Raw genomic sequence first — 25,842 nt, forward strand, 5'->3', positions numbered from 1 at the left:
GGGACTCAGCTATAGAGATTCTCTGATGGGGCCGGGTGTCTTTTTTAGATCAAAATATGGTAGAGGGCTGTTAGAGAGATGATCATGCTTCAGATGATGATGATGAAGGTGAAGAGAAATGTCCATTAATAAAGTTGACAACAAAAAAGAAGAATTCATGAACCTTGGCGTCAGACTCTAATAATTAATATTCCGGGTACCAAACTAGTTATTATATAGAATTTTTGATATTTTAATTAAATTTTAATGAATAATTATAAATTGGTTACAATATTAATTTTTACATTATTAAAAGGTGATAGAAATGTGATTTTTTTTTTTTAAGAAAAATATACATGAAAAACCTTTAGGATTTGGTTGTATGCATGAAAACAAAACATACTTTTATTTTATTTTATTTTATTTTAAAAAAGATTATTTTTGAAATTTTGGATTTTTTAATGGAAAAATCAAATATTTTGATACCGGATCGGTATTTTACAATGTAAGTCTATGACCTGATATTAGACAAAATTGTTAGAAAATATGTGACAGGCTCACAAATAATTTTAAAATGGTCTTTTGAAAGATTTTTTTTTTAAAGTATTATTATATTATTTTTTAAATAAATGGGCTGCTCGGGCCCAAAGCCCAAGCTCGACGTATTCAAATTGGATTGGGCTTACTAACGACCCAACAATCTTCTTTTTTTTATTTGAATTTGGGTTGGAAACAACCCAATCATCCGGGCTGGGCTGAAATGAGTCTAGCCCAGCTCATATGGTCATTGGCCTTGCCAAGTGACCATGTTAATTAATTGCACTGCATGCATAACAAATTCTTGTTTTGCATGCAGTTGCTATGGAAGGTTTACAGCTGGGGGAAGAGGGAAAAGAAGAAGGTTACCTAGAGCAGGGGAGGGGTGTCGCCGCCATTACTGGTTTGTTGGCGTGGTTAAGGTGGCACCGAAGTTGCTATTGACATCATTGCTGAAGATTATCTCGTAGGGGGAGAAGAAGAAGCTAACAATGGTTGTTCCTATTGTCAGCGATAAGATGAGGTTGCAAAGGTGCTAGGCTGTTGTTGGTCACAATGTTGGTGAGGTTGTGGTGAGTGAGTGATGTAGAACACATTGCAGCTTGTTGAACCAGCAACAAACAACTCGTTGTAAAGAGAAATCAAGAGCGGCAACTGGCTTTTCCAATCTATTTTAGGACTCTCAATTTATGCTTTAATATTAAAAGTTTTCCAATCTATTTTAGGACTCTCAATTTATGCTTTAATATTAGAAGTTAATTAACGTCAGAATTCTAGTATGTTTTTTCCACTTCAGTTATTTCTTTCCTAGTAGTTTAGTCCTAGTTGAAATAGGATGTGCAGCTTATATAAAGGTTGCTTAGTTTCAATGTAAAGCAACTTTCAATTCAGACTTAATAAACTTTCTCTTAGAGAATTCTATTCTCTAACTCGTGGAATCGAGCGTTACTTGTGTTCATGGACTCGAACAATCAATTTCTTTCAAAACAGACGATGATCTGTTTTCTTCAAAGGCTTCCGCTACGTCAGTTGGTATCAGAGCAAGCTTAATCCTAACCTGATGGTGAATGCATGAAACGAGAGCGAAATCCTCAGCAGCGGTGAACGTGAGGATACTCTGGTTACTGGAATAGAATTCAGGAATTTCCAGCATGAAACACGACAGGCATTACGAGAGATCCAGGCAACCCTTGCTAAGCTAACAACAGGAAACCATCAGAGGGGCAATGACCCTCCCGGTCGTCACCCCTATAGAGATAGAACTGACGTTCTGTTTGAACGCCATCCAGGGATAGCACGAAGGCAACCAACCTATGAAGATACCCTCAGTGAGGATGAAGATGATGCTGAAACCATGCTTCGGGGTAATCACAGGGGAGGTCAAAGAGAGCCAGACCGACAAACGTTTCGCATGAAGATGGACCTACCCAGTTTTAATGGCCAACTTCAGATTGAAGGATTCCTTGATTGGCTGGTGTTAGTTGAACGATTTTTCGATTATATGGACATCCCTGAAGATAAAAGGATCAAGCTAGTCGCATACAGGCTCCTAGAAGGGGCTTCGGCATGGTGGGAACAACTACAAACCATGCGATTGCGACAAGGAAAGAGCATGGTCCAGACATGGGCTAAAATGAAATGACTACTAAGGTCCAGATATCTACCCCCAGATTATGAACAAATTCTGTTTAAACAATATCAAGAGTGCAAGCAGGGAAGCAGGACTGTCGAGACTTTCCTAGAAGAATTTCACCAGTTATCATCTCGAAATAACCTGCTAGAAACTGAAGCACAACAGGTGGCCTGGTTTGTTGGGGGACTACGTTGGACTATACAAGATCGGGTGGCAATGCAGACAGTATATACCTTGACTGAAGTAGTAGCGCTAGCCATTAAAGTGGAAACCCAACTAGATATAACAAAGCCAGCAATCGGGGGAAGAGGTTTTGTAGACAATAATCGGGCTACGGTAAACAAAGGCAAAGCTCCCATGACACAACCATCCTTCTCTAACGTTGTAAGCAATAATGGGGTGCCCACAAGACCAGTCTCTATTGCACCACCAGAAATAGCACCCCGAAATCCTTATGCTCGTCCAGCGGGTGATAAATGCTATAGGTGTGGACAACCAGGGCATCGTTCTAACCAATGTCCAAGGAGAGGCGCTGTCAACTTAGTGGAACCAGGAGAGGATTGCAGACGTGAGGCAGATGAGAATGAAGCAGTCTATGCTTATAAAGAAGAAGAAATAACAGGTGGCGACGAAGGAGAACTTTTATCACATTCTCTAGTGGTCCAACGACTATTGCTTACACCAAAGCATGAAGAGCCATCCCAGCGACATAAGATCTTCAGAACCAGATACACTGTAAACAAAAGAGTTTGTGATATTATTATTGATAGTGGCAGTAGTGAGAACATAGTGTCAAAGATCATGGTTACCAAACTTGGTTTGCAAACTAGAAAGCACCCTTGCCCGTATAAAATTGGATGGATCAAACGAGGAAGTGAAGTGAAGATAACCGAAACCTGTTGTTGTAACCCATTTTTGGGTCCCCACAAAAATAAATAAAATAAATAGCCAAAAGAGGCTAGAAAAATAACGGAAGGCAGAAGCACTCAGAAAATGGTTAGAAAACTGGTCAAGGAGTATAAAGATACAAAGATTGGATTTTTTACAGTATTTTCTTGAAGGATGAGAGCCCTATTGAGAAGGAAAATTTAAATTTTGAGGAGAAGCCCAAATTTGGATGTTTATGGACTTAATTGGATTTTTATTTGAATTTATAAAGGATTTGATTGCAAGAAAAAATTGATTTTTAAGTCAATTTGGGCTTTAATTAGAAGAAATTAAAGTTCTGAGGCCAAATTATATATTTTTTAGGAATTTATTGGGTCAAATCAGGGGCTTAATTGCATAAATATTGAAGTTTAATGGCCAATTAGGGACTTAATTGTAAAAATCCGAAACCAGGGACCAATTTGGAGAAGGCGCAAAGATAGAGGGGGCTGTTTGAATTTGATCTAGGGGCTTAATTGAAGAAATTAGAAGTTTATTGATCAATTGAGGGCTAAATTGCATAAATCAGAGGCCAAGGATCAAAGTGGAAAACGCGGCCAACTATGGGGACGGACCGAAATTGGAAGGGACGAAATTGAATTGAACACAGATGATTAAGGACTGATTCAAGAAATGTTCTGGCGCCTTTATTTTAAAATGGAACGGCGCGTTTTATCCAAAACGACGCCGTTTCATGCAAAAAAAAAAAAAAAAAAGGAGACCGAACGGTGCCGTTTTGAACGGCACTGTTCACTTTCTTCTTCCCCCGAACATTACAGCGGGGAAGAAGGAAAAGTTTGCATTATTTATTTTTCTGCAGGTCCCTCTTGTCACCGACCGAGGCCCCACGCCGGTGGGCCACCGACAGAAGACACTGGCCGACCACCCGCCGCGCTGCCGAAGCCGAGGGAGGCCCGCCTGGACAGCCGCTCCCCGACAGCCGCTCCTCGACCCGCTCCTTGGCTCCACGGTGAAGCCACGCCCGCTGGTTCTATAAATGGAGAACCGAAAGAGAGAAGAAGGGGAGGAGGACAGAAAAGAAAAAAAAAGAACCCAAAGAAAAAACAAAGAAAACCGAAGAGAGAGAGGAGGAGAGAACCCGAAGAGAGAGAGAGAAGAAACCGGAGAAGGAACGGACAGAGAAGAGAGGAGGAGGAAACAAAACAAAAAAAAGCAATGAGACAGTGAGGGGACGACCGAGAGGGGAGACCATTGTACACAGAGAAGGATGAACAGCTGACAGAAGGAAACACCCGGGATCAAGAGGAGAAGAACCAGACATAAGCAAAAAGGAGGAAGACAGAGGTACGTGCGTCTACATAAAGAAGAAGAAATACTGCAGAAAACAGTTGCGCTTCCCAACCACTGCCACCGTCAGAACCATCGTGAGCCCCCATTGGCTTCCTGTCCACCGCCACCAGCATCACTGGGAGTGTTCGCCATCGTCTTCAACATCATTTCTGCCACCAGGTTTTGCACCCCCTTCGTCGCTGTGCATGCACCATTTCCTTGCATTTCACTGTTGAAGTGAAATATAATTCACTTGAACAGTGAAATGTTAATTCACTGTTCACATCACATATAATTCACGTGAACAGTGAAATGCTATTTCACTGTTCACATCATATTTATTTCACTGTTCACATGAGGCCTGCTGGGTTCAGCCCAGCCATGTGGGCCCCGATGGGTCAGCCCTAAAAAAAAAAATAAAAAAATAAAAAATCTTCAAAAAAAAATTATTTCAAAGAATTTGTGATTTTTTCTGTAATTTTATTATTGTATTTTGGGTCAATACCGGTTTGTATTTTTATATTGTCAAGATACAAATTCGGTATTAAAATACCCGGTTTTCGTCAAAAAAAAATGTTTACTAAAAAAAAAATGTTTTGTTTTCATGCATACGGCCAATACACTAGCATGTTTTGAATGTTCTTTTTATATATATAAAAAAAAATATTGGAAGTTTTGAAAATGTGTTTTCGCATAGATTTCTTAAACACAAAATCATTTTCTTGCATTTGTGGATTTTACAACCCGTTTGTAAAACTCCAAAGGGTATTGGCCAATATTCCAAAAAACTATAAAAATCTTATTTTGGGAGGAGAAGTTGTGGTTATTGTTCACCGCTAATGTTTGGATGAAGAAATCCTTAAAAGGACGAACATCCAAAATATTATCGGGAGTAATAAATCAACGCACATGTTTGAAAGAAGCTTTGGCTGCGATCGAGAATATTTCAAAATTAAAATTTTTTCTCTCCACGGTTTACGAGCCGTGAAAAGTAATTTTTTTTTAGGAATTGTGAAATTTTCTTCGTTCTTTTTATTCTCTTTTCCTTGCGATTTACGAGTTGACGGGATTAGAAAACACCAACACCATAGACTATAGAGCAAACCAAACACCAAGCAGCTTACCTTAGGTAGGGCGTATTAGGGGTGCTAGTACCTTCCCTTTACGCAACCAGTCCCTTGCCTTAGAATCTCTGAAAGACCAGTTAGGGTTCCTAGTGACCAAATACTAGGTGGCGACTCCAAAGAACCAAATCCTTAGAACACAACGAAGATCGCCAGCCGATGTCGTGCCTTTATAAAATTTTTGTGGGGGTGCGACAGAATGGCGACTCCACTGGGGACCCTTGGACTAAGCTTGATTTTTTTGTTTGTTTATGCTATGTGTTATTGGTTTTTGTTTTCTTACGATGCTTTGTTTAAAAGCTTTAGCATACATCTTTACATTCTATCGTACATGGCATGGTCATGCATCACTTTATTATTGTTATTATATTATGAGGGCACACACCTGTAACTTTAAGGTTAAGTGGGGGACTAGCAGCTTGCCTTATGACTTGAGTCAAGGTTTAAGTTTGTGTAAACCCCAACTCTTTGCTGAGTGTTTAGACTGATTGTGATTGGTACACGTGCCATCCCACTATCTACTGGACCTCCATATCGCCTTTACGAGGGTGATCACTGGAACAGCAAGAGACCCTTTTTAGAGACCCAATAGTAAACCTACCCAATGTCTCACATAAAGGAACTAGAGCCTATCCTTAGGATGTATGCTCCATAATATCTTTTTGCATCCATAAAGGGAGAGATGTTCTAGAATTGGGAGACCCAAGAAGCTTCATTTGGTGATTTAATCAACAATGCTTGTTTGATCATGATATTGTGTTGTTTTCCTTTTTCAACTTTTTAAATCGAGGTTCCAAATGCCTTTTCAAAAGTTCATCTTGGTGTTTTTACACATCATTTTTCTTTTCAAAACGAATCTTCCATAACTACACCTGCACTTTACACTGAGAATGAATGGCCGGACTTTAAAGAATCCATATTAGTTGTAGAAGAGGAAGAATGGTAGGAAAATAACATTAGGGGATTCACAAAAATGAACAACATGAACAAACTTGGAAACCCGCTACAAGGTCATGCCGTTTGGGTTAAAGAAAGTTGGGGGCACCTACCAAAGTGCCAGGGTAACTTTATTTCACAACATGATGCAAAAGAGATTAAAGTATACGTGGATGACATGACCTAGAGAGGGAGAGAATCATGACCAAATATTGAAGGAATTAGTTGAAAGACTAAGAAAGTACAAGTTGAGGCTTAACCATGCAAGGTGTTCATTCGGGGTGAAATCTAGGAAGTTGTTGGAATTTATGATGAGTGACAAAGGGATAGAAGTGGACCCTGATTAAGTAAAGGCTATTCAACCTATGCCAACTCCCAAGACTAAGAAGGATGTAAGGAGGTTCTTGGGAAGTTTGAATTACATTGCTCAATTTATATCCCAATTAACCACGACTTATGACCTCATCTTCAAATTGTTAAGGAAGAAGAATCTTGGAATTTGGAATAAGAACGTGGAGAAGCTTTCACGAAAATCAAGCAATACCTACTGAATCCACCCCTATCTATCGAGTTGAATTGAAAAATGGCAAGTTCTACTAACTGAGTACAACATAGTATATATGACAAGAAAAGCCATGAATGTCATCGCCAATCACCTAGCTGACCATGTTGTGAAAGTTTATGGGCTGTTAAGATTTGATTTTTTGGATAAAAATATGCTTTCAGTCGAGTAAGGGAAATCAGATTATTGGATTATGTACTTTGAGGGTGTTGTGGTAATAGAGTGGGGGCAGTGCTAATCTTTCCTAATAAGAAACAGTATCCGGTTTTAGTTAAATCGCAATTTGGGTACGCTAACAACACAACTGAGTTTGAAGCTTGCATTCTCGATTTTAAAGGTTGCATTAGAGCTAAACATCAGAAAGATAGATGTGTATTGGAGACTCGATTTTGATTATTTGTCAAGTGAAAGGAAAAGGGCAAACCAAGGACGAGAAGTTGAGACCTTGCAAAGAATACTTGTCTAAATGGGCTAGAGAATTTGAGGAAATAAAGTTCACCCATCTAGGAAGGGAAAGAAACCATTTTGATGTTTTGGTCACGCCAGCTTCTATGGCTAGAATAGACTTTGGGCACAAGGTACAACCAATACACATTGATATAAGAAATAACTTAGCTCATTATTGCTCAGTTTGAAAGAGAAATTGATGGAAACCCTTGGCACTATGATATCAAGAATTTCATCCAAAACCAGACATATCCTGTGGGGGCATCCAAAAATCAATAAGAAGACGTTGAGGAGGTTGGCAATGAATTTCTATCTTGATGGGGAAACTTTGTATAAGAAATCATTTAACAAAACTTTGTTGAGATGTTTCGATGACGTGAAAAAAGTGGTGAAGAAATTTATGGAAAGATATTTGATCCATCGATATGGTCCACTAGAAAAATTAATAATGCCAGAACTTCAATAGCAAGATGATAATAGAACTCTGCGCTAAATGAAAAAATCAAGTATGCCAATTTCTCACCATACAAGCCAAAGATGAATAGTGCGGTAGAAGCTTCTAACAAAAATATCAAGAAGATTATTTAGAAAGTGGTATTCACTTACAAGGATTGGTTTGAGATGTTGTCATTTGCCCTTCACGCGTACCCCACTGCAATCCGAACCTCAATAAGAGTCACCCTGTATACGTTGGTATATGAAATGGAGGCGGTAATACCTTTAGAAGTTGAAATCCCCTCATTAAGAGTATTGATAGACTTTGAGCTAGAAGAGTTAGAATGGGACAAGGTTAAATGTGAACAGTTGAATCCGATAAGTGAAAAGAGGATAGCCGCAATCTGTCATCATCAACTTTATCAAAGAAGGATGGCCAAATCATACAACAAGAGGATTCGACCTTGAGGGTTCCACGAAGGAGATCTTATATTGAAGAAAATGTTGTCTTTTACCAGGAGAAGGTCAGAGTAAATGGACGCCAAACAATGAGGGCCCTTTAGTGGTAAAGAAAGCGTTTTTGGGAGAAGCTTTAATTGTTCTCTAGAATGGATGGAGAAGATCTGTTTAGGCCCGCGAATTCTGACTCTGTAAGGAAATATTACGCTTGATGTATTTTGTAATTTCTCAATCAACAAAATTAAAGTCCGACCATGAATTCTCTTTGTAAAGAGCCTTTTTTATATATATATATAAAACATATGATCTCATAGCATTTGAAATCTTTTACTTAAAAAGAACTTTTTACACATGACTAAAGAGATGACTCCATCAATTGGAGAGCACCAAATCAGATCTTCTTGACATATAGTTGCACTCCACACTAGGGGGCAATAAAAGATTATTTCCTGAAAGGTTTTACATGTTTTCAAAACAGGATGAGGGCCCGTAGATTTGAAAAAGATAAAGCATTTAACAAAAGCATGACAAAGAGGCAAGGACAAGTCGTAAATTTGGAGAAAAAAGGGGCTACTTGTAAAAAAGTCGAAGACTTCTTCCCCAAGATATGATAGGAGGCAACATGAGAGATGAATCCAGCATACGATTTCAAAAAGCAAGCTCATGTTGAGAGGCAAGTCTCACGAACAAGAAGATGAGGATGGGGCCTATGTTTCAAAAACCAGGTACGAATGCATGCATTGCATCTAATCATAAATCATTGCATGTTATGTTTTTTGGATCGTTAACAGGAGGAGATCTTAGTGCATTCCAACAAGATTATGGACGAAGAAAGAATCATTGAGTTGATTCTAGAACAAACAAGAAGAGAAGATAAGGATTCTCAAACCCTGCCAGCAGGAAAAACGACATCGATAGCATTCGGTAAAAAGGAATCGCCAGATGGGATTCCAAGTTGTTTGAGATCGCCAGAAGGGATCTCGTATTTTGATATTCATCAACGGAGGTCGCCAGAAGGGACCTCAAATTTCAGCTTTTGTTAAAAGGAATCGCCAGATGGGATTCCAAGTTGGTTGAGATCGCTAGAAGGATCTCGTATTTCGATGAAGGTTGCCATAAGGGACCTCATATTTCATGTTTGAATAAAAGGAATTGCCAGATGGGATTCCAAGTTGATGGAGATCGCCAGAAGGGATCTCGCATTTCACTATTTGGAGGTCGCCAATGGGACCTCATATTTCATGTTTGATAAAAAGGAATCGCCAGATGGGATTCCAAGTTGTTTGAGATCGCCAGAAGGGATCTCGTATTTCGATGAAGGTCGCCAGAAGGGACCTCATATTTCATGTTTTAATAAAAGGAATTGCCAGATGGGATTCCAAGTTGATGGAGATCGCCAGAAGGGATCTCGTATTTCACTATTTTGGGGGTCGCTAGATGGGACCTCATATTCCATGTTTGTTAAAAGGAATCGCCAGATGGGATTCCAAGATGATTAAATGAGATCGCCAGAAGGGATCTCGTGTTTCACTATTTGGAGGTTGCTAGATGGGACCTCGTATTTCATGTTGGTTAAAAAAGGAATCGCTAGATGGGATTCCAAGTTGGTTAAAGGAGATCGCCAGAAGGGATCTCATATTTCGATGTTCATCCAAGGAGGTCGCCAGAAGGGACCTCATATTTCAGCTTTGAATAAAAGGAATCGCCAGATGGGATTCCAAGTTAAAGGAGATCGCCAGATGGGATCTCATACTTCGACATTCATCAAGGAAGGTCGCCAGAAGGGACCTCATATTGAAACCATTTCTTAGAAAAGCATTGGAGTTTACTAAGAATTCTTCCCCCTGGGTAGGTCACCCATACAATGAGACCATTATTTTTCTGGGTAGGTCACCCATACAATGAGACCATTATTTTTCTTGGGTCGGTCACCCATACAATGAGACCATCATTTTTCTAGGGTTCGTCACCCGTACAATGAGACCAACACTAGGGTTCGTCACCCGTACAATGAGACCAGCATTTTTCTTGGGTCGGTCACCCATACAATGAGACCAGCATTTTTCTTGGGTTTGTCACCCATACAATGAGACCAGCATTTTTCTGGGTAGGTCACCCATACAATGAGACCATTCTTCATTTTTTTTTTCTGGGTAGGTCACCCATACAATGAGACCATCATTTTTCTTGGGTAGGTCACCCATACAATGAGACCATTACGCATTTTTGTATTTGGTTGTGAGTAAAGGAATCGCCAGATGAGATTCCAAGTTGATTGAGATCGCCAGAAGGGATCTCGCATTTCGATATTGGTCAAAGGAGGTCGCCAGAAGGGACTTTATATTTTAGCCTTGGTTAAGAAGAATCGCCGGATGGGATTCCAAGTTTTTGGGGTTAAAGGAGATCGCCAGAAGGGATCTCGAGATGACTAAATTTTGATCATGGTTTTTGGGTTGAGGAGGATTGCTGTAAAGACAAAGTTTCAGAGCGATCAAGCTCCAACCAGATCAGTTTCGGGAGTTCAGTTTTGGTTTATCTTTATAAATCTTACTGCGCAAAACCTATGCTCCGTAAGCTTTATAAAGAGGGGGCATCTGTTGTAACCCATTTTTGGGTCCCCACAAAAATAAATAAAATAAATAGCCAAAAGAGGCTAGAAAAATAACGGAAGGCAGAAGCACTCAGAAAATGGTTAGAAAACTGGTCAAGGAGTATAAAGATACAAAGATTGGATTTTTTACAGTATTTTCTTGAAGGATGAGAGCCCTATTGAGAAGGAAAATTTAAATTTTGAGGAGAAGCCCAAATTTGGATGTTTATGGACTTAATTGGATTTTTATTTGAATTTATAAAGGATTTGATTGCAAGAAAAAATTGATTTTTAAGTCAATTTGGGCTTTAATTAGAAGAAATTAAAGTTCTGAGGCCAAATTATATATTTTTTAGGAATTTATTGGGTCAAATCAGGGGCTTAATTGCATAAATATTGAAGTTTAATGGCCAATTAGGGACTTAATTGTAAAAATCCGAAACCAGGGACCAATTTGGAGAAGGCGCAAAGATAGAGGGGGCTGTTTGAATTTGATCCAGGGGCTTAATTGAAGAAATTAGAAGTTTATTGATCAATTGAGGGCTAAATTGCATAAATCAGAGGCCAAGGATCAAAGTGGAAAACGCGGCCAACTATGGGGACGGACCGAAATTGGAAGGGACGAAATTGAATTGAACACAGATGATTAAGGACTGATTCAAGAAATGTTCTGGCGCCTTTATTTTAAAAATGGAACGGCGCGTTTTATCCAAAACGACGCCGTTTCATGCAAAAAAAAAAAAAAAAAAAGGAGACCGAACGGTGCCGTTTTGAACGGCACTGTTCACTTTCTTCTTCCCCCGAACATTACAGCGGGGAAGAAGGAAAAGTTTGCATTATTTATTTTTCTGCAGGTCCCTCTTGTCACCGACCGAGGCCCCACGCCGGTGGGCCACCGACAGAAGACACTGGCCGACCACCCGCCGCGCTGCCGAAGCCGAGGGAGGCCCGCCTGGACAGCCGCTCCCCGACAGCCGCTCCTCGACCCGCTCCTTGGCTCCACGGTGAAGCCACGCCCGCTGGTTCTATAAATGGAGAACCGAAAGAGAGAAGAAGGGGAGGAGGACAGAAAAGAAAAAAAAAGAACCCAAAGAAAAAACAAAGAAAACCGAAGAGAGAGAGGAGGAGAGAACCCGAAGAGAGAGAGAGAAGAAACCGGAGAAGGAACGGACAGAGAAGAGAGGGAGGAGGAAACAAAACAAAAAAAAGCAATGAGACAGTGAGGGGACGACCGAGAGGGGAGACCATTGTACACAGAGAAGGATGAACAGCTGACAGAAGGAAACACCCGGGATCAAGAGGAGAAGAACCAGACATAAGCAAAAAGGAGGAAGACAGAGGTACATGCGTCTACATAAAGAAGAAGAAATACTGCAGAAAACAGTTGCGCTTCCCAACCACTGCCACCGTCAGAACCATCGTGAGCCCCCATTGGCTTCCTGTCCACCGCCACCAGCATCACTGGGAGTGTTCGCCATCGTCTTCAACATCATTTCTGCCACCAGGTTTGCACCCCCTTCGTCGCTGTGCATGCACCATTTCCTTGCATTTCACTGTTGAAGTGAAATATAATTCACTTGAACAGTGAAATGTTAATTCACTGTTCACATCACATATAATTCACGTGAACAGTGAAATGCTATTTCACTGTTCACATCATATTTATTTCACTGTTCACATGAGGCCTGCTGGGTTCAGCCCAGCCATGTGGGCCCCGATGGGTCAGCCCTAAAAAAAAAATAAAAAAATAAAAAATCTTCAAAAAAAATTATTTCAAAGAATTTGTGATTTTTCTGTAATTTTATTATTGTATTTTGGGTCAATACCGGTTTGTATTTTTTATATTGTCAAGATACAAATTCGGTATTAAAAATACCCGGTTTTCGTAAAAAAAAAATGTTTACTAAAAAAAAATGTTTTGTTTTCATGCATACGGCCAATACACTAGCATGTTTTGAATGTTCTTTTTATATATAAAAAAAAAATATTGGAAGTTTTGAAAATGTGTTTTCGCATAGATTTCTTAAACACAAAATCATTTTCTTGCATTTGTGGATTTTACAACCCGTTTGTAAAACTCCAAAGGGTATTGGCCAATATTCCAAAAAACTATAAAAATCTTATTTTGGGAGGAGAAGTTGTGGTTATTGTTCACCGCTAATGTTTGGATGAAGAAATCCTTAAAAGGACGAACATCCAAAATATTATCGGGAGTAATAAATCAACGCACATGTTTGAAAGAAGCTTTGGCTGCGATCGAGAATATTTCAAAATTAAAATTTTTTCTCTCCACGGTTTACGAGCCGTGAAAAGTAATTTTTTTTTTAGGAATTGTGAAATTTTCTTCGTTCTTTTTATTCTCTTTTCCTTGCGATTTACGAGTTGACGGGATTAGAAAACACCAACACCATAGACTATAGAGCAAACCAAACACCAAGCAGCTTACCTTAGGTAGGGCGTATTAGGGGTGCTAGTACCTTCCCTTTACGCAACCAGTCCCTTGCCTTAGAATCTCTGAAAGACCAGTTAGGGTTCCTAGTGACCAAATACTAGGTGGCGACTCCAAAGAACCAAATCCTTAGAACACAACGAAGATCGCCAGCCGATGTCGTGCCTTTATAAAATTTTTGTGGGGGTGCGACACCTGTCACATTAAATTCTCGATTGGAAAGAACTACGTAGATGAGGTTATATGTGACGTAGTAGAAATGGATGCCTGTCATATAATTTTGGGCCGCCCTTGGCAATATGATGTGGATGCTACTTATAGGGGTCGTGATAATGTATATGTCTTCATGAAGGATGATCTAAAGGTCGTGCTAGGGCCTTTGAAAGAAGAACTCACCAGCAGCATGTCAAAGACAAAGAACAATTCAGTACTGTTAATGGACGGGGGGAAATTCTTAGAAGAAGCTAAGAAAGCCTGTGAGATTTTCGCGATGGTGGTAGGAGGAGAAGTCAGCAAGGAATCCAATGACATCCCACCAATACTGATACCTCTACTGGAAGAATTTCAGGAGATTATACCCACAGAACTGCCTAATGGGTTACCTCCCATACGGAACGTACAACACCAGATTGACTTAATGCCAGGAGCTAGTTTGCCTAATCGACCACATTACTGGATGAACCCCAAAGAAAGTCAGGCGCTTCAGGAACAGGTTAAAGAACTGATCAAAAAGGGTTTGGTACAAGAGAGTATGAGCCCTTGTGCGGTTCCAGCATTGTTAGTCCCAAAGAAGGATGGCAGTTGGCGCATGTGCATCAACAGTCGGGCAATCAATAAAATCACTATTAAATATCGATTCCCTATCCCTCGGTTAGAAGACATGCTAGACATGTCGTCCGGATCCAAAGTCTTTTCAAAAATTGACTTGCGCAGCGAGTACCATCAAATTCGGATCAGGCCAGACGATGAGTGGAAGACTGCTTTTAAAACAAAGGAGGGATTATATGAATGGTTAGTAATGCCATTTGAACTAACCAATGCACCCAGCACCTTCATGCGTTTCATGAATCATATATTAAAATCCATTACAGGAAAATTCGTGGTAGTATACTTCGACGATATACTAATAAATAGTCAAACCAAAGCTGACTATGTTGCACACCTGCGAGAAGTACTTCAAATTCTACAACAAAATAAGCTGTATATTAATATGAAAAAGTGCAGCTTTATAACCAACAACTTGTTATTTCTGGGATTCATAATAAGTGTGGATGGAATTAAGGTGGATGAAGAAAAAATTCGTGCCATTAGAGAGTGGCCAACTCCACAAACTGTAAGTGAGGTCCGTAGTTTTCATGGCTTGACAACATTTTACAGACGATTCGTGCGGGATTTTATTCGAATTGTCGCGCCTATTATTGAATGCATGAAAAAGGGGAAATTCCATTGGGGAGAAGAAGCAGAACATAGTTTCAGGTTAATTAAAGACAAACTATCCTCCGCCCCAGTTTTGGCACTACCAAACTTTGATAAACTGTTTCAGGTAGAGTGCGATGCTTCTATTGTTGGCGTTGGTGCTGTTCTATCTCAAGACGGCAAACCAATCGCATTTTACAGCGAAAAAACACCGAAAATGGTCTACCTATGAGCTGGAATTATATGTTGTTTTTCGTGCATTGAAGGTCTGGGAGCACTACCTAGTGCAACGGGAATTTTTAATATTCAGTGACCATCAAGCATTAAAATTTCTCAACAGCCAGAACAATATCAACCGGATGCATGCCCGCTGGATCTCCTTCATACAACTCTTCAGCTTCTCCTTGAAACACAAGGCAGGTCGTTTGAATCGGGCAGCTGATGCCTTAAGCCGAAGAGCTCTGCTGCTGGTCACACTACAAACTGAAGTAACAGGATTTGACTACCTCAAAGAATTATATGCAACCGATGACGACTTTCAGAATGTTTGGGCAAAGTGCCAAGCAGGGACCCCTGTCAGCGGGCTACACATACAGGAAGGATATCTTTTTCATGGCAACCAACTATGCATCCCCAGGAGCTCCTTGCGAGCTCAAATTATCCATGAATTACACGGTGGAGGCTTGAGCGGACACTTAGGACGAGATAAAACCATAGCCCTTGCTGAAGAGCGGTATTATTGGCCACAATTGAAATGTGATGTTAGCAGTCACGTTAAGAGATGCCCCATCTGTCAAGCTTCCAAGGGCCAATCCCAAAATACTGGTTTATACATGCCTCTACCCATTCCAGCAGCACCGTGGGAGGATCTTTCCATGCACTTTGTCTTAGGCCTCCCATGCACCAAACGCGGATTTGACTCGGTATACGTTGTAGTCGACAGGTACTAAAAAATGGCTCACTTTATTGCTTGTAAAAAGACCGCGGATGCAGTTCATGTCGCCAATATGTTTTTCAAAGAGATTGTTCGTCTGCATGGGGTTCCTAAATCCATCACTTCAGACAGAGACACCAAATTCTTAAGCCATTTCTGGAGATCCTTATGGCGGTGATTTGACACATCCTTGAACTTCAGCATCACCAGCCATCCTCAGTTTGATGGTCAAACAGAAGTAGTCAACCACACTCTCGGGAACTTAATTCGTTGTCTTTCTGGTACAAAACCGAAACAGTGGGATATTACTGTTGCTCAAGCTGAATTTGCCTATAATAGCATGCTCAACCGATCCACAGGAAAAACACCATTCTAGATTGTTTACTGCTGTCCACCTCGACATGCCTTAGACTTAGTTCCCCTACCTAAACTTCCTGGTGTTAGTATTGCAGTAGACAATATGGCTGAACGGATAGCAACTATTCAAGACCAAGTGCGGCACAATCTAGCAACATCCAATTCCAAATATAAAACAGCAGCTGATAAGAAGAGACGGGCTTAGATATTTCAAACAGGTGACCTCGTCATGGTGTATTTGAGCAAAGGACGACTACCCATAGGCACATACAATAAATTAAAAGACAAGAAATATCGCTCTTTCCAGGTTCTACGCAAAATCAATGACAATGCCTATATCATCAACCTCCCTGCCGATATGGCCATTTCCTCTACTTTCAATGTCGCAGATTTGTATGCATATCATCCCCCTGACGAGGCATCTTCACACATCACTAACTCGGGGTCAAGTTCTTTTCACGCAGGGGAGACTGATGTAGAACACGTTGCAGCTTGTTGAACCAGCAACAAACAACTCGTTGCAGAGAGAAATCAAGAGCGACAACTGGCTTTTCCAATCTATTTTAGGACTCTCAATTTATGCTTTAATATTAGAAGTTTTCCAATCTATTTTAGGACTCTCAATTTATGCTTTAATATTAGAAGTTAATTAACGTCAGAACTCTAGTATGTTTTTTCCACTTCAGTTATTTCTTTCCTAGTAGTTTAGTCCTAGTTGAAATAGGATGTGCAGCTTATATAAAGGCTGCTTAGTTTCATTGTAAAGCAACTTTCAATTCAGACTTAATAAACTTTCTCTTAGAGAATTCTATTCTCTGGCTCGTGGAATCGAGCGTTACTTGTGTTCGTGGACTCGAACAATCAATTTCTTTCAAAACAGACAGTGATCTATTTTCTTCAAAGGCTTCCGCTACGTCAGTAAGGCTGCGGTATAGAGAGGGAAGAGCAGTAATGGCAGAAAAAAAACTAGGGAGGGGCTAATATTTTGCCAACTTTACACTAAGATTTCTTGCTCCTTAATGCCAAAAAATGGCATCTTGTTTTTATAAGGGACCAATCTTGGCTCTCAAATGATTCAAGCGAGAAGGATCCTCCCAACTGCTGGCTCAAAGATGTCATCATGATCTTAAAAAATTATGCTGCTAAAGGCTGATCGAGTTGGCCTCTTTATGGCGGTGCCACGATGACTGTAGGGACAATCAACCAAAACGAATTATGGTGTAGTACAATGTAAGGCTATCATAGTGGTGTATTGTTTGTTCGGTTTCGTGGAGAAACGAAGCATTAAATACTCTAAAAAGATAGCCACCTGAGCAGCCTTACGGGTACAAAGGTAGAAGATGATGAATAGTAACCAGACATCAAGTCATATGGCTTTCTCTTTTTTTTTTTTTTTTTTTTTTTTTTTTTTTTGTTTCTGCTAGTCAAAACGCACCATTTCATTTAAATGAAATGACATCGTTTTCATTTCTTAGGCTTTTAATTAGGTATTTGATTAAAGTTCAATTTAGTCCTTTGGTTCTTGATTTCTTTTAATCGCATTCCTAATTAACTTTAAAATTTTAATTTTATGCAATTTTACCCTTATGAAACTCTAATATCAACTTCGAATTTTAGCGTCCTTTTTATTTTGATCCTTAGTTTTGGATTTATGCAAATTGACCCTCAATTAACCATTAAACTTCAAACTTTCTTTAATTTCACCCCTATTTTCAAATGAATTAAGTCTCCAAAGTTTAACACCTTTTTCAAAAAGGTTCTTGCCTGTAAATTTTTTCAATTTAACCCTTTATTAACCTTAAAATTTGATTTTCTTGCATTTTTACCCCTGATTTCAATCAATTGACTTTCTAAAAATTAAGTTTGGTCTTCTAAAATTTTAATTTTCTCAATTAAGCCCAAATTAGGCTTCCAAACTTATTTGTTTCACAAATTAAGTCCCTAATAACATTAATTTGACATATTAAAAGTATAATTAAGTCCTTATACCTAATTAAATATTTTAATTTGACTCAAATTAATTCTTAAACATAATTAAACTTTTAACTTGGCACATGACTTGAATTATAATAATATAAATTAAATGTATGAGCTTAAATTTTATTTTCATGTATTTATAATCTACATGTATGTGTGTTTACTTATTTAGTTTCATTTAATACTTTATTTCTATTATATTAATGTTTGAGAGATTGCAATTGCATTAATATTGATTGTTGAAATTGAGACCCAGGATGATTAAGTTGTGATTGGATAATGGTTAATAGAAGTGTAACAGGTTGTTGTTGATAACTTGAGACCTCCTGGTATGGGGGAGACTACTGAAATTTTGGTGGACCCTTGCATGAATTTGATTTATACAAAAATAAAATAAAATTACCATGCTTTTCCCTAAAGTATGATTGGTGTGTTGTTTTGGTAATTGAGATGTTACAATTTTTATATCAGAGCATGATTGAAATTTCAGGGATTAGAATATTGATCTGATTTTAAAAATATATTATAGGATGGTTCGCACACGATAAGGAACCATGATTGATTCATTCCCTGTACTGTACAGAGAATAAAGTATAGTTCACAGTATGGTAATGAACTAGATGGGGATGTATTGATGGATATTGCCTCCCACCTACCTACAACATCAGTTCGCTCCAAGGTGGGAGAATCAGCAGGGCGACAAGATGATTCTATATTTTTTCAGGCAGATGTATCATTGCCCGAGGCATTAGATGGGTATAGACAAGATGACATACCCCCATCAATGGCGTTGGCAATTACGCCTAACCCATATTCAAACCTTGCTTTCATGGAGCAGCTGGTCAGGGCTGTAGTAGTAAGGATGGTAGCACGAGCATCTAATACCGCTCCTAGACCAGAGAGGGTGGTCACTTTTAGTGCAGTGGGTAAAGGTATGCGAGAGATAGGGTGTGTGACCTACTCAGGGGAGGAGGATGTTGAAGTCGCCGAGCATTGGTTGAGAAAAGTGGAAAGCGTTATAGATCAATGTGGGTGCTAAAGGAGTCACGAGTAGATTGTATGACCTAGTTGTTGACTAAGAGTGCCCACTCTTGGTGGAAAACTATTAGAGAGAGGAGATCATGAGATGTATTGAGGTGGAGGGACTTTCAGGAGGAATTTGAGGAAAGATATTATTCTTGGCAGCATAGAAGGGGAAAAAACAAGAGTTTCTGGATCTAAAACAGGGGGATATGATGGTTCTGATTTGGCTTTCCATAATAACTATGGATTTGAATAGTAAAATGACTATTTTATCCTTTTAAAAAATCAATATGATCTTTTCGCAATGGTCCATTAGTCATTATCGTATTGATAGGGGATAAATCGATTTTTTTATATATATTTTTAAAGCATAGTGAAATGACTATATTACTCTTAAATTAAAAAAAAAAAACAATTAAACAACCATCAAATGACTTTTTCATATTTTCACTTTTTAAAACACAATTAAATCAAACACAAACCCTGACCTCATTCTATTTGATAAGATTAAGCACAAGGTAGTGGTTGATCTACGTAAGTTTAAAGCTAATGGGCTTTCACTTGAAATGATACGTTAGAAAATAATATAAATCATATATTAAAGTCTCACCTAAAAACTTAAGTTTTTAGATTAAGATGGTTCATTGACAATCCAATAACACTAAATATGCTTTTCATTTCAATTTTATAAATTAGTTTAAAATACCATAATCTAATAAATAAATATCTAAATTCTTCTTTTTTTTAATAATAAATGGTTCTAATTTGTCAGTTGGATCTATCACAACAACACTATATGAATAGTCTTGTGGGGATAATTATGGATAAACTAAACTTAAAAAGAGGGGTGAGTTATACAAAATGATCAGCTTAATAAAAAAAAACCTATAACTTTTTTATTTTATTGTTAAATGTGTTCAAATTTGATAAAAAGATCTCAAAGATCCAATTATATATCTATAACTAGCAAATGGTTTGGCAAAACTTCAAACGAGGTTAAAATGTGATGTTTGAGCAAGTTTTGTTATTTTTCATTTTCATTTTTATACTTAGTACTTTGTTTGGGTTAAGTTTTAAGTTTATTTAAAGAGTTTTAATCCTCAGAACGCGCGATTACTTAAAAACAAAGTATTCAATAATGAAGTTTTGAATTAGATTTTTTGTTTTTTTCCCGTGTCCACCCATTTATAAGGAGGTCTTTGGCTTGTCTATTTCAAAGCACCCTTCCCTAGCTACTCCTTCTTTATCCTTCCTTTCTTATTCTTGTTTCCTCTTCTCCTTGCATATTTCTTGTCAATGGCACGTGGACTTAAGGCATGGAGGATATTGCTGTCTATTGTGCTGGGGGTATCAATCTGGCAACAGTGGGCTTGTGGATCATCACCTCAAGTTCCTTGTCTCTTCATCTTTGGAGACTCAGTGTTTGATAATGGGAACAATCTGGCCCTTGAAACAGATGTGACAGTTGATTATCTACCTTACGGTGTAGACTTTCCTTACGGGTCTACAGGAAGGTGTAGCAATGGCGTCAACATAGCGGACGCGATTGGTCTGCAGCTACCTCTCTTCTCTTATAAACATAAAATTTTCGTACGATGTTTTTCTCATTAGCTAGGAATTAAGCTACTTTTTAAGGGAAAAAAAATCGGATTAAATTAAAAATCTGGTTTCAGTTTGCTTTTTACTATCTGCTGCTCAATGTTTCATCATTTTTTTCCCCAAAAACATTGTATAAATTATTTAATGGGATGATTCAATTTTAAAACTCTTTGTGCGATGTTCCAAGCTTTGTGCTATGAATAAACAAGTATATATTCTTTCAGTCATTGCACTAATTTAGTACAGTTTTTGTTTCAGCTGACCTATTGGGCTTTGAAAATTACATTCCACCTTTCGGCAAGGGAAATTGCAGGGAGTTTATGAATGGTGTAAATTATGCATCTGGTGGAAGTGGCATTCTTAATATGACTGGATATCTTTTGGTGATTGCCAACACTTTTATGCCTCTTAATTACCAAAGCATTAAAATCTTTCGGTGTGTGTCTCTCTATATATATGTATGTATAAAATCTAACATTTTCTAAAATTTATGACGTAATCCTTGTTTTCATTTTTTCTTTGATGTGTAATCTTCTTGATGGCCATCCGATCTGTTTTTCTAAAATTAATTCAGTAAGAATATTTATGTCTTAATTTGCAGCGCTAACATCATGATTCTTTTGTATGGAAAGGGACAACGATACACCATGGATCTTCAGTTATACAACCACAAGATTATAGCATCACGGATTGCCAAAGAATTGGGGGGTGCAGATGTTGCAAAGAAGTACCTTGGCCAGTGCATATATGCTGTTGAAACGGGTTACAATGACTATCTCAACAACTATTATGGCGAAGGCTACAATACCAGCGACATCTACACTCCTGAACAATTTGCACAACTTCTTGTTCAAACTTATGAAATTCAACTAGAGGTATGTTTATATATATATATATATATATATATATATATATATATATATATATATAAGTTATAATTGAGTAGTTTTATTAATAAAACAAGAGTACCATTAAGCTGAAGTTAATCTAGCAAAAAAGAACACAAATGAGTACCATCAACTAGAGGTTGGTTCCATAAAAAATCATTCCAAATTAATTGTGACCATAATCTAACTAATAGCGCCTCTTCCATTTTTCTTCTTGCCAAATCCAGAGATTGTACAGCGAAGGAGCAAGAAAGGTAGCCGTGTTTGGGCTTATTCGGATAGGCTGTATGCCAGCATACAAACAAATATTTGGCGCTAATGAATCTTCATGTGTAGACAAACTCAACCATGCGGCTCAACTTTTCAACAACGACCTTCAGAAAGCTCTCCCGAAGCTTAATGCCAACCTTCCCGGAGCTAAATTTACTTACATAAACTCTTACGAAATTGATTCTGAAAATTATACAGATTTAGGTAATATTTGTATTCTTTGGAGGGGGTTAATGGTTGATCATCAAGACAGGCGTCGCCATGGCCTCCTAATTTTACTTTGGCTTGCTTTGCAGGTTTCAAAATCACCGATAAGAGCTGTTGTGACGTTCCTACTGATCAAATACCGTGTGCAGCTCTTACGTATCCATGCCTCAACAGGGATGAGCATGTGTACTGGGACGGAGCCCACTATACTGAAGCTAGAGCTCGTATCTTTGCGAAAAGGGCATATAAACGTCAATTTCCTGTTGATGCATATCCGTATGATATCAGTGAATTAGCTAAGGTCCCAAATGATGAAGCCGATGGTTGCAGTACGTACGTATGGAAGTAAAATATTATGATTAAGACTGGTTGTTGGCGAGGTAGCACTGCCTGGGCCTTCTATTTTTATTTAAAAGATACCCACCATTTCTACCAAAAAAAGAAAAAAGACACCATTCAAATGGTCCCTTTTTTTCATGTTTTTCCGGAGAAGACTGGTTGACAATATTGTTTCTGTCGTCTAGGATATTTGCATTGTACTAAGATGTTGCAATAAACCCTAGCCATTGAATAAAACATCCAATTTCATATAATTTTTTGCCTTTTTATTTATTTATTTTTGTGAAATCAGTATCCTAACAAAGCTGAAAGAGAGGATAAAAGGGAAGGAGAATTGGGTCATCGAAATTTTAATTTGTGTTTTGAAAGGTTTTTGATGTTTATTATAGAATATGATTCTAATATAGGATGTTGTAATCATTACAGTTACTCATGTATCTATCAGAATAGGATTCTAATATAGGATGTTGTAATCATTACAGTTACTGCAGTGTTTTACTGTCTCTATATAAATAGGAAGGTTGGCTAAGGCACAACCCAACACATTCTATTATTCTCAACTTGGTATCAGAGCTACAAAACCCTAAAATAAATTAAACCTAATTTTCTCATAGCCTCCCAACCTCCCTTTTTCAATGGAACAACCACCACATACATCTTCAAATTCTGCAGCACTAGCAGTCCAGCTTTCTTCTTCTCCGACAGTGCAGCCCTCTTCTCCGACAGTGCAGCCCTCTTCTCCGACAGTGCAACCCTCTTCTCTTGCAGCACCTCCTCTGCTTTCCTCTACTACGTCACCGCCTGGATTCTCCTCTGTCATGGCTGGCGAACGCCTCCTCTTGCAGCCCACGTTTGCTGCCTCTACTGCCGCAAGCATTATCTCTCTTTCTCACACTCATCAAGTCATCTCCCTCAAATTAACAAACACCAATTATTTATATTGGCGTATGCAAATGCTACCTTATCTCCTAGGCCAAGGAGTTTTTGGTTTTGTTGATGGCTCCAACACATGTTCTTGCCCATGATGGTATCTCTCTTTAGGTAAATTCGCTTTTTCAAACCTGGAAACAACAGGACCAACTCATTCTAAGTGCTCTTCTTTCCTCCCTATCTATGGAAGTTTTGCATCTTGTTGTTGGTTGTCAAAGTTCTTGTTCAGCTTGGGGCACTCTTGAGCGAGCTCTCGCTTCCACCTCCAACTCTCGTATTATACAACTTCACGGCTCTCTTCAGGATCTTCGACAGGGTGATGAATCAGTAACTCAATTTATGCAAAAAGCGAAGGCCTTATTTGATGAATTGGCCGCTGCTGGTCGGCCAGTTTCACTTGAAGATTTCAATTTATATGTGTTTCGTGGTCTTCGGGGAGAGTTTAAAGACTTAGTTACCAGTCTTATTACCAAGGCTGAACCTTTATCATATGCAGATCTTCACAGCCATCTCCTCACACATGAATTTCTTCACAAATCTTCTGCTTCCATACATGTTCCTCTGTTGCCCACACCCAGCATTCCATCTTCTGCTCTTGTTGCACAGCGCCAGACTTTTGGCAATTTTGGCCGTAGTAGGGGCCGCTTCAACGGTGGCTGGCGTCCCAACCAGTCCAACAGCAGAGGCAACCGATTTGCTGGCTCCAGACCTGATCATCGCAGCTTCCAAAACTCCTCCTTCGGTGACAATAGGCAAGGCTCTTGGCAGCGTAATAGGGGGCAGAATCCAAGCTGTTAACTGTGTTAGAATTTCGGCCATACAGCTCCCCATTGCCCTCAATTCCAGCAACGAGGTTATGGCCAACAACCTACTGCCAACCTGGTGCAGCGCAATCTCTCCTCAACCGGTTCTGTTGATTGGTTTCCAGATACCGGTGCCAATCAACACGTCACACCTGATCTTGCCACCTTGACCGCTTCAGAACCGTACCTTGGTAATGATAATTTGCATGTTGGTGATGGTAAGGGCCTTCCTATATCTCATCTTGGTCATACAAAAATATATACACCACATCGTTCTTTCACCTTATCTAATGTTCTTCATGTTCCTGCAATCACAAAACCTCTGCTCTTTGTTCAGAAATTTTGTCTTGATAATAATGTTTATTTTGAATTTCACCCTCGTGTGTTTTATATCAAGGATTTCAACACCCATGAAGTCCTTCTCTCAGGTCAGAGTAAAGATGGTCTCTATGCCCTGACCAAGTCTTCCATCACGTCAATTCCTCAAGCCTATTGGTCTCCCTGCACTTCTGCCTCTGCCGATTTATGGCATCGTCGACTAGGTCATCCTACTTCACGTATCTTTCAATTGTTAATCTCGAAAAATAAGATTATTTGTAACAACAAACGTCTTAATTTTCAATGTCAAAGTTGTCATTTAGGAAAATCATCGCGTTTGTCTTTAGGACCTACTGGTCACAAAACTTCTACTCCACTTGAATTAATTTTTAGTGATGTATGGGGCCCTGCTCCTCTTTTTTCTTCAGATGGCTATCGTTATTTTGTTATCTTCGTTGATGCTTATACTAAATATGTATGGAATTATCCTCTAGTTGCCAAGTCTGATGTTTACTCTGTTTTTCATCAATTTCAAACTCTTATCGAACGTCAATTTTCCTTAAAAATAAAATCTGTTCAAACTAATTGGGGTGGTGAATACCGAAAACTATCCATATTTTTTCAGACCATTGGTATTCATCATCGTCTGATTTGTCCCTACACTCATGAACAAAATGGAACAGTAGAGCGTCATCATAGGCATATTGTGGAAACAGGTCTTACTTTTTTAGGGCAATGTAAAGCACCTTTTCGATTATGGAATTATGCTTTTGAAACCTCTGTTTATCTTATAAATTGCATGCCTACTCCTATTCTTGCCCATCGCTCTCCGTTTGATTGTTTATTTCAACGGTCTCCTGATTATCATTTTTTGCGTACCTTTGGGTGTCTTTGTTTTCCTTTTCTGCGTCCATATAATAATCATAAATTGGATTTTCGTCCCTCTCCATGTGTGTTTTTTGGATATAGTTCCTCACATCTTGGTTATCGATGTCTTGACATTGCATCTCACCGTATTTATATTTCTCGTCATGTCCGCTTCCATGAACATGTGTTTCCATTTGATAATTCTGAACAGATTGCAAAGGTCTCTACCACAACCCCCACCCCACCCACTACTGTCACTCTCCCAAATTTGCTAAACCACCCATCGCTACCCGCTTTCACTAGCCACCCAAATAGCCCACAACACTCCGCTTTGCCACACCAAATAGCCACCCGACCACAGCCTCCACCCATCCCTTGGCTATCATCCCATGCTTGTTTATCTAACCCTTATGATGCAGGTTCAGATCGTCAATTGGTCTCCTCTCCTCATGGCCTTGGGGCACTTTCTAGTCCCTCCTCTGCTTCGCCCTCCCTGGCTAGCACTCCTGCCGCTTCAGTCTCTACCTCCAGCCCCTCCTCTACTGAC

The 25,842-nt window shown here is 39.1% G+C and overlaps 2 protein-coding genes across 2 annotated transcripts; both read left to right on the top strand.

The window, feature by feature from the left end:
* The first annotated feature begins 1,007 nt into the window (after positions 1 to 1,007).
* Positions 1,008 to 19,091, top strand: LOC140954330 (uncharacterized). Its single transcript, XM_073403533.1, has 8 exons — positions 1,008 to 1,048; positions 1,600 to 2,131; positions 2,231 to 2,966; positions 13,602 to 14,539; positions 14,651 to 14,701; positions 14,912 to 15,004; positions 15,051 to 15,707; positions 18,636 to 19,091. Exons 1-8 carry the CDS (start codon positions 1,008 to 1,010, stop codon positions 19,089 to 19,091), a joined length of 3,504 nt encoding a protein of 1,167 aa, XP_073259634.1.
* Positions 19,092 to 20,312: 1,221 nt separating this feature from the next.
* Positions 20,313 to 22,613, top strand: LOC118060538 (GDSL esterase/lipase At5g45670). The gene is made up of 5 exons (XM_035073764.2): positions 20,313 to 20,624; positions 20,933 to 21,057; positions 21,307 to 21,549; positions 21,789 to 22,035; positions 22,128 to 22,613. The coding sequence occupies exons 1-5, from the start codon at positions 20,372 to 20,374 to the stop codon at positions 22,385 to 22,387; spliced, it is 1,128 nt and encodes a 375-aa protein (XP_034929655.1). The 5' UTR covers positions 20,313 to 20,371; the 3' UTR covers positions 22,388 to 22,613.
* Positions 22,614 to 25,842: the final 3,229 nt, after the last annotated feature.

Source organism: Populus alba, chromosome 12 (assembly GCF_005239225.2).
Source record: "Populus alba chromosome 12, ASM523922v2, whole genome shotgun sequence".
In the NCBI taxonomy this organism is placed as follows: Eukaryota; Viridiplantae; Streptophyta; class Magnoliopsida; order Malpighiales; family Salicaceae; genus Populus; species Populus alba.